The sequence below is a fragment of the Etheostoma spectabile genome, chromosome 2 (genome assembly GCF_008692095.1).
Source record: "Etheostoma spectabile isolate EspeVRDwgs_2016 chromosome 2, UIUC_Espe_1.0, whole genome shotgun sequence".
Taxonomy (NCBI): domain Eukaryota; kingdom Metazoa; phylum Chordata; class Actinopteri; order Perciformes; family Percidae; genus Etheostoma; species Etheostoma spectabile.
In genome coordinates this window covers 15,872,577-15,881,723 of record NC_045734.1, presented here as the reverse complement: position 1 = coordinate 15,881,723, position 9,147 = coordinate 15,872,577, and the positions used below count along the sequence as shown (strand labels likewise).

At 39.5% G+C, this 9,147-nt stretch overlaps 3 protein-coding genes across 3 annotated transcripts in view; 2 read left to right on the top strand and 1 right to left on the bottom strand.

The window, feature by feature from the left end:
- Positions 1-1,619: 1,619 nt before the first annotated feature.
- Positions 1,620-5,363, top strand: LOC116701492 (OCIA domain-containing protein 1). Its single transcript, XM_032535219.1, has 8 exons — positions 1,620-1,847; positions 2,055-2,139; positions 2,257-2,310; positions 2,448-2,495; positions 3,031-3,160; positions 3,245-3,417; positions 4,099-4,248; positions 4,389-5,363. Exons 1-8 carry the CDS (start codon positions 1,794-1,796, stop codon positions 4,424-4,426), a joined length of 732 nt encoding a protein of 243 aa, XP_032391110.1. The 5' UTR covers positions 1,620-1,793; the 3' UTR covers positions 4,427-5,363.
- A 1-nt stretch (position 5,364) lies between these two features.
- On the bottom strand, positions 5,365-7,081 carry rhbdd2 (rhomboid domain containing 2). Its single transcript, XM_032535213.1, has one exon. The coding sequence runs from the start codon at positions 6,791-6,793 to the stop codon at positions 5,795-5,797; it is 999 nt and encodes a 332-aa protein (XP_032391104.1). The 5' UTR covers positions 6,794-7,081; the 3' UTR covers positions 5,365-5,794.
- A 191-nt stretch (positions 7,082-7,272) lies between these two features.
- Positions 7,273-9,147, top strand: part of chic2 (cysteine-rich hydrophobic domain 2) — a 9,515-nt gene continuing 7,640 nt past the window's right edge. Inside the window, exon 1 of the mRNA XM_032535231.1 lies at positions 7,273-7,618. Within this exon, the coding sequence (XP_032391122.1) occupies positions 7,482-7,618 (137 nt within the window). The 5' untranslated portion in view covers positions 7,273-7,481. The remainder of the gene's footprint in view (positions 7,619-9,147) is intronic.

Sequence of the window (9,147 nt, the reverse complement as noted above, 5' to 3'; positions counted from 1 at the left end):
CACACACACACACACACACGTTTATTAACTACTGGCCAGGCCACACAAGTAACGTAACCCGATTTGTTAAGGTCCTAGGACTTTTAACAATTTACTTATTTAATTAAAAAAAGTGAGTTTAATGAAATTAAAAAGCTATTTAAATCATATACATAACAATACCAAAGACTATATAAGTGAACTGTGTGTGACTGTGTAGGGAATTGAGGACCAAAACGCAGAGACAGGCAGGGAGGAAAGAGTCCAACAAACAAAGGATCCAAAAAATGCAAGACAAAGTCCAAAATCTAAATCTAAAAATCCAAAAAGGTCCAAGGAAAAAAGAAAACCAAAAACAGGAACACAGGCACTGGTAAGACTCACACCGACTGGAACACACAAAATGATCTGACAAGAGACAAACGGAACACAGGTTAAATACAAGAAGTAATGAGCAAACAAGGAACAGATGATAACAGGTGAATCACATCAGGGCGAGTGACAATTTCATTGTAGAGAATTGCTGCTGTAACAAAGGAATTTCCCCGTTGTGGGATGAATAAAGTATCATCTAGTCTAATCTAATCACAAAAGCGGGAAACACAAGGTAGGTAGTAAAACTAGACAAGACTAGACAGAGGAACAGACTATCAAAATAAAACAGGAAAGAAAACACACAAATACCAGACAGGCACAACCCGAACAACACAAGACCAGGGAGGACACTAGAACACAAGGGGACAAGACACAACCAAAATACCAGAAAAGAAGGCACAGACAACAAAGCAATGTACCAAAATCATAACACTGTGTAAATATTTTTACAAAAGAAGTCCGTTGTGCAATTCCAGCAGTCATTATGTGTGTACCAAATATCAATGTATACATACAGTACTGCTCATAAGTATAGAAACTCTCCTTAACTTAAATAAAAAGAAGAATACAAAAATTAATCTTTTGAAAATTGATCTTAATGCCTTAATTAAAAAAAAAAAATAGGAATAATCCAACCTTTAAGGACACAAATTGTCTTTGTGAATGAATAATGTATCATAAATAAATATTCTTCCTTAACATAAGGTGTGGTGTAATAGAGTATACCCATACTCACAAGCAGCACTGTAGGTGTATAAAAAGTGAATAATAATTGCAATATCCATAACAATAAATCAAAGTACTGTTATGTATAATATATGTGTAGTTTTTGTAATGCACACACAAAATACAGTAGCAAGGCTATCAAATAATAAACTGGAAAAGTATACTACAATAATATAGCATTTATTTTGAAAATACAAAAAGAAAAAAACAGAATGGCAAAGTATTCTTATATTATATAATGATAAAACTAATATAATACAATTCAATATGGTTTTGATACGTTGCTACTACTAGTACTAGTACTACTACTCTGTATTGTCATGTGACATACCATAAAGTCAATTATTGTATTATTATGCTATTATCTAAACAACCACTAGAGGACGTACGTAGATGGAAATTAACTTTCAAAATAAAAGACCCAGTTTAAATTTTGATTGTCTAACTAATGTACTCTTTTAGGATTTGGTACACTAGTGAAACAGTAATGTATGATTTTTTTTTTAAATGAATTTCCCAGCGTATTGTTATAAAAGCACAATTGTCACGTCAGCTAACGTACAAATAGCAACTTTTTCAAATTTTACTTCCGGGTTATGTCCGTGCTATAATGACATTGTGCCCGACAGTAAACAAGTCAGACTGCCGAGTGGCTTACAGATTGTTATTTTGTAAGCTTTAAAGTTTAAATTAGCACTGACATTGCCAGTAACATGACGTCCACCACTACAGGTTTTACAGAGGAGCGGCAGCAGAGAGGAGCACAGGTAAACACGCATTATCAAACAGGATGCTAACTTATTAGCTGGCTAGCATGAACTCTGGATGAACTGCAGTGCTAGTCTTGTCTGCTGTTTAAATCTCATTAGTTTTTTTCCGTAGAGTAGGACTGTCTGTGTGGCTTGCAGATAGTTCTAGTGCTAACTAACTAAATTGAAGTTAACGCTGGTGTTTATGCGTGTGTTAATCTGCAGGCTCCAGTGGGCATGGAGTACATCCCCACAGAAGAGGAGAAGAGGGTATTTAGAGAGTGCAATCAGGAGAGTTTTTGGTACAGGTGTAAGTTTATGTCTTTCACATATAGGTCAGGTTCTTGGTTTTATGTTGTGTAAAAACCACAGCTAAAATGTCTATGCCATCTGTACTGAGTCTTACACCAACATGCTTCCTTCACAGCGGTGCCCTTCTCTGTGGTCAGTGTGGCTATCACTCAAGCCCTAGTTGCCAAAGGTAATACTATGCATAATGTAGAAAAAAATCAGCAATACAACTGTGAAATACATACATCTACATACACATAAATACATACAATTATACATATAAATACATATTTAACTTAACATCGACCTTGTTCTGTTTATTTGCAGGGATTCTGTCAGCATCTCCAAGATTTGGATCTCTACCCAAAGTGGCCTGTAAGTTCATAAATGTTTAATATAGGAGATTACACACTCAGTTGTCTCATATTAACAAGTGGATTAAATATTAGAAACATATTTTACTATAATGCAATAACGTTCAACAACACCAAAAACTACAGCCAAGACTATGACGCTGAATCTCTGTAAAACAGTTTTAACAAACACGTAATGTTATAATTATTATTAAGGTATTGTATTTGATTAGATGTAGCTAATAAACTGGCAGGTGAGAGTATATGTCATCATTAATGTGATGTGAGACTAGACGTTCTCTTAAAGGCTGCATTACATTTAATTGATGCAAACTTCTAAACCCAATTTGCCAGTGTAGGTGTGTGAACAGTCAATCCCTATACCTGTTTAGCTACAGTTTCATATTCACATCTCTAACAATACTTTTTTCAGGAATCAACTGCAACTAGTTGAAATTAAATATTATATGAAAGAGAAAATAGTCATGGTTTTGTCTCATAGTTGCTTCAGGGGTATTTAATAGTTAAAAATGATATATTTGAGTTTGTCTCTCCAGTTGCTGGCTTTTGTGGCTACCTGGCAGGAAAAATGTCGTACATGAAAACATGCCAGGAGAAGTTCAAGAGGTTGGAGAACTCCCCTCTGGGAGAGGCCCTCAGACAGCGGACAGGATTGCCTCCAAAATTGTGAGTACCTCACATACTTGATTGTGATACTATGTTTTTATCCACCAACTAGTCCTTGACTATTTTGTCTTTTTTCCACCCCAGTTCCAAGGCTCCCCAGTCAGAGCTGAGTGACCCAGACTCCCCGACATTTGACACCATGTTCCAGGCAGCAGAAGCCCCCGGCCAGACGCCCACCAACACCAGAGAACAAGGATTTGGCTACAATTCAGAGTCACCCGTGCCAATGGGCAAAGCAGATGACTTCAGCGTTCCAGGTACCACAGAGAGCTGCTGTATACATTATACATTGTAATATTGGCAATCTTTCAATGTAAAAATGACCATCAAGCAGTGTCTCAGGCCCACCACTCAGCGTAAACCAACAATTTTGAACAATAACTTGCTGTAGGAACAAATTCTGAATTTTGATTATAATTTAAACAGTAAAAAAATCAATACTATTCAAATGCTGAATATACTATTCAAATGTGAGTTTTCTTTTTTAAATAGGTTGGCTAAAATTAGCTAAACTCCGTCTTATGTCACATCTGATGAAACTGCATGAACTGTATGAATTTCCAGCAATAAGTGTTTTTCTTTTTAGTAAGCATGGGACATTGAATCCATATAGATATGTAACATTATTCCAGCATTTAACTGATGAAATGAGAGTAAATATGATAATTAAAAGAGGAATAAAAATGTACCAAATGTTATACCAAATTCAACTAAATATTGCTTCAGTTACCTAATCGCATTCTTTCAAATCGCAATTTACATTTGAAAATTATTAATTATTCAGCCCCCAATGCTGGGTGCCAGAAATAAACTCATTCTAGTGCTTTACCATTTCACCAAATCTGTTTTATTATGGAATCTGCTACAAATGTTCCTATGTCAGTAAGTAACTTTTCACTTGTTATAACCCTATTTGCCCCTATTCCCACCACCTTCAGTGGATGATGAAGAGCCCAGGAGGAAGGCCATCCTCTATGAGGACTTGAGGCTCAAGAACAGAGAGAACTACGAAGTTACACTCACTCAGAAGGCCGAGACACTGCTCAAAACATCACCTGAGAATGAGCCAGGCAGACCCAAGAAAGACGGTAAGCTTCTACTGCAGAGATATGTCAAACACTTGCTGGGTTAGGAAAAGTCGAGGGGTTGATATTCCAAGTACATCTTATTGCCTTTAAATGAATTAAATTTTTTTTATAAAAGGCTGACTTTCTCTGTTCTGTTACAGTGAAGAAGAACATCTATGGAGATGCCTGGGAGGAGTGAGTCCTTATTTGAAATTGAGGTTTACTCTGTACGCTGGCATCCCTGATACTGTGACCATTTTGTTCCAGCGTGATTCAGGTCTCATTGAGTTGTACTGTTTCTAATATACATGTCTTTGAAAAAAAGTCAATTAAACCAAAGTACCCGAGGAATAAAACCTTCTCTCTCTGTGCTTTGACATTATTTGTAATATAGTATGCTAATTTTTCATCTTACATTTAATAACAAAAAGAAAAATAATACTGACGCTACGTTTTTCTGCTGTTATGCACGCAAGATAGGGCTGGTTAGGTGTTAACTCTTTTTGTGTTCACTCATAACAAGATAAGACATGACATAAGCCTAACTAAATATCAATGGTGTCCTTTGTTTTTTGTGGAAGAGTTGTTTTTTGCTAGTCTCAAATTAAAGCATTGGTTTTAGGGGCATGCATACCAACCAGATTGATAGGTGAAAAACTGAAAAGAACATAATTAAGGTATTGAAGGGCAAAAAAAGTGATTAAAGTCAATGTTTTCATCCCTTTGTCTTAATCAGGAAATGGCCAAGTGTATTAACACACACTAATTACATCCTGATTACATACACAGGGTTTTTCAATGTGGGAGTAGGAGTACATGTACTGTTAAAGTAAGAATGTTTTAACAAGGTTATTGAATTTTTCAGTGGAAAAAATATCGGACATGTTATTCCAAGCAGAGTAGGAGTTTTAATGTCTGGAAGGGGTCCTTAAATATATTCAAAACATCAAAATGTGTTACTCTATCTTGAGGGCCGTATTGAACATTTGTTTGTTAACTTAACCTTAACATCACCAGGATGTAAATAGTTTTGTGCACATATACAGGTATACTATACCTTGTCCAATGTTATGCATGATGAAGGGTAGGGTTTAAATATGTCATTTTTCTAGTTCAATAATATTTTGGAAGCTTTAGTCCAGTTTGCATATACTCACAAGTTATTGGATTGAAAATAACATTTGATTTGTTATCCTGTACATGCTTTAAACTAAATATAGGACAGGATCTGCACACAAATGTTTAAAAGATTGCCATGTGTTAAATGAGACTTTGTTTTGCACCAATTTTTTTATTTCTAGAAATGCATAAGAAATAGTACAACAGTATGTATTTAAATTGATGTACAAAATGTAATTTAATTGTACAGCCAGGCAGAGTCCACACATACTGTAGAAGCCTACTTTAAAATCAGCTTAATGTGTCCAAGCGTTTGAAGAGATGCAGCAGGTGCTCACGTGTTTAACAGGGAAATATATTACAGTACTGATAGAATAATCTGAATACGTTTTTTTGATAAGCCTCATCTGTATTGTTTGAGTGTTGTAAGGCAATGAAATAACCATGACTATAATTGACCAAGATGATTAAGACCATGACTATGGTTGTGGTTGCAACTTTGGCCAAAACTCTGCTCTGAACAGTGTCCATGATTTAGATCAAATGTATGTGCAGAGCCATGTTCATGAGGATGGAGAGGTGGTGTGGGATTGATAAGAGCACTGGTCGAATTCTGCCAGCCTTCGTAACTATTGGCCACCGTATTGGGACTGTTAATGTGAGACAATGGAGCGTAAGCCTGGACCGGGTAGGACCCTGGTGTTGGATTGATTAGTGGAAGAAGAGTCTTCCTCCTCTGCTCTGTGGAAGAAGGGACAAACTTAACACCCCTGATGCTCCTCAACAACCTAAAAGGCATCATCTTCTCCAGAGTGCCAGACCTGGCTTCAGACATGTCCAGAAAGGAAAACCATCCTTTCCCTTTCATCCATCCGACCAGGATGCCAATAATGTTACAGGGGAGCACACTGCGAGGAATGAGGGCAGTGGTGATTATGAGGAGCACCCAAGGGAGAGCCATGGTGGGGAAACTGACTCCACACAGGAATCCTTTAGTCATTTTGGTGTGCATGGTAGTTAGAGCCACAGATGCCAGGACCACAGGAACCAACCCCTCGGCTTGACTCCGGCTGCCTTCCTCTTGCAGAAGATCCAGGAAGCTGTAAAACAAGCCTGTGGTGGTCGACAGCAGGAGGAACAAGAACAGGAAGCGAACAGTGCCAACACCTTTCTCCAAACTTCCACTGAGAAACACCAGAGCTGCAATGTTCAGGAGAAGCTGAGCTGAAGTTTTGTGGTAAAAAGGATACGCCAAAAGCTTGTGGATGTGTCCATTTTGAAAAACAGTGGCGCCAATACTAAAGACCCCCTGAGTGAAGTCGAAATATGTTTCGATGCCAAACAAAACACACGATAAAAGTATCACGGTTAGAATTCCGCTGGTGAGGACAGGAACCAGTTCTTTGACAACTTGAAAGATCATTTTTAAGTAGTCAGTTCGTATCATTTTGCAGTAAAAAATAACTATATCCCCGGCGAATAAGCAAATACAAAACTTTACCTGTGGTCTCTACACGATTTCCTAAACAGGAAGTAACGTTACTGTCATCTCAAGACTGCTTTGAGCCGGTGTCTACTGGAAACTCATCGGGCTGATGTAGCTAGGTCGTGATAGATAACTTAGCGCAAGGTTTACAGACATCAATTAACTTATTTACGGCAACAATCTATTACGACCGTTCAGTCGCGGATCCCGGTAGTAAGACGACGCTGAAGTTAGCTTCCGGTCATAGACCGTCAACAGCCGATTCGGCAGTTAGCTACAGATCACATTTTGCATTCTACAAAAAAATCCTTCAGTACAAAGCATTTATATGTAATATTTGAATGTTTAACTTAGTAAGTATTACAATTATATTAATAAACAGTAACACATTCCTTTTTTTGTAGATTGTATTTTTGTCATGAAAAATAACGTAGCACGTATGTGTCTCTTCCGGTGACGTACCTTACTGCGGCGGATGTTGATGTTTTGTTTCAGAGAGCTGGTAGAACGATGTGAACTGAATCGTTTTCGGGACGGGTTGATATTTTTCGTGGTTGTCTTCGTGGTTATATTTGTACTCTTTTCTCTGTAAGGCTCCCTGTTGTTCGGCATCGTGTCTGTCCTTGGAAGCGCGAGACCCAGTCGTGCGATGATGGAGGACTTTGATGAGATCTACGAAGAGGAGGAGGAAGAGGAAGAGGAGGACGAGGACAGGGCCGCGGAGGAGCAGCTCCTCAAGTACGCTCCGGACCCGGTGGTGGTGCGAGGGTCCGGCCACGTCACCGTGTAAGCAACTGGCGACACTTACGGGCACCAAGAGAGGAGTTTACCAATACCGTTAAATCATCCGCAGCCGCGGCCTCCGTGGATAACTGGCTGCTAGGTTAGCACCCGCTGGTGACCTAGCGTAGCCAGCAAGCTGCTAAATTAGCAGCGAGCTAACTCTGGCGAGGAGTGGTTGATTAGATTGATCTTTCGTTTTGCTGAATTAACGTTAGATACATGACCTAGCTAATACACGAGTATACGTTTACGTATGTGCCACGTAACGTTAGTGTGATATGCTGTTGTGTTTGCTATTTTAATGTCCAGACAATTTGTCCCCGTTATTTGTTCCACTATTTCGGGACTTGAACATGGAATCAGACTAGTTTTGTACAGAGCCTGTCAGTAGGTTTACAGGGTAACGTATTTGGCCAAGCAGTGCACACAAATTGGTACACATACCCTCGAATTAAGTAGCCATCGTGCATTAATTTGATATTGATTAATTTTGCGTACTCTGAAATTACTAAATTGTACCCTCTGTAACGTTACTGTCAGGCCAAGTAACTCCAGCAAAATGTTAAGGGCAGGGCCTTCTTCGTTGTTGCCCCCTCCATCTGAAAACTCTCTCCAACAGCACCTCAGACTTTCCACATCACCTGCTAATTTCAAAACCCATCTCTTTAAAGCTGTTTTTAATCTATAACCAAACTAGCTATTTTCACTTGTTTCTATGTTGTTTTGCTTCACCATTTTAGTATTTATTTCTAGCTGACATTGCGTGGAGGTCAGAAACGGTAAACTGGGCAATGGCAGACTGGGGTAGTGGTTCTCCTCTTTAAAAAGGGGGACCAGAGGGTGTGTGCCAATTATAGGGGCATCACACTGCTCAGCCTCCCTGTTAAAGTCTACTCCAAAGTTCTGGAAAGGAGGGTTTGGCTGATTGTCGAACCTCGGGTTGAAGAGAGACAATGCGGAATCCGCCCTGGTCGTGGAACAACAGATCAGATCTTCACTCTCGCAAGGATCCTGTAGGGAGCCTGGGAGTATGCCCAACTGATTTACATTGTTTTGTAGATCTGGAGAAGTCGTATGTCTGGGTCCCCCGGGAGATACTGTGGAAGGTGCGGCGGGAGTATGGGGTAAGGGGGACCCTTCTCAGGGCCATCAAATCTCTGTATACCAAAGCAAAAGCTGTGTCTGGCTACTCGGCAGTAAGTCGGACTCGTTTCAGGTGAGGGTTTGTCTCCGCCAGGGCTGCGCTTTGTCGCCAATCCTGTATTTCTGGACAGGACATCAAGGCAAAGTCTGGGTAGGGAGGGGTTGCAGTTTGGTGGGCTGGGGATCTCATCGCTGCTTTTTTGCAGATGATGTAGTCGTGATGGCATCATCGGCTTGTGACTTTCAGCACACACTCCGAGTGTGAAGTGGCTGGGATGAGGCACCTCTAAATCTGGGGCCATGGTTCTCAGCAGGAAACTGATGGAGTGACTTCCTCAGGTAGAGAATTATTCCTTACCCCAAGTGAAGGAGTTTAAATACCTTGGGGT

Excerpts from the sequence above, each read along its gene's own strand:
- LOC116701492 (XM_032535219.1), top strand. The coding sequence starts at position 1,794 with ATGACGTCCACCACTACAGGTTTTACAGAGGAGCGGCAGCAGAGAGGA. Across the intron at positions 3,161-3,244 it reads ACAGGATTGCCTCCAAAATT|TTCCAAGGCTCCCCAGTCAG; the intron begins GTGAGTACCTCA and ends TTTCCACCCCAG. Across the intron at positions 3,418-4,098 it reads AGATGACTTCAGCGTTCCAG|TGGATGATGAAGAGCCCAGG; the intron begins GTACCACAGAGA and ends CACCACCTTCAG.
- rhbdd2 (XM_032535213.1), bottom strand. The coding sequence starts at position 6,793 with ATGATACGAACTGACTACTTAAAAATGATCTTTCAAGTTGTCAAAGAA.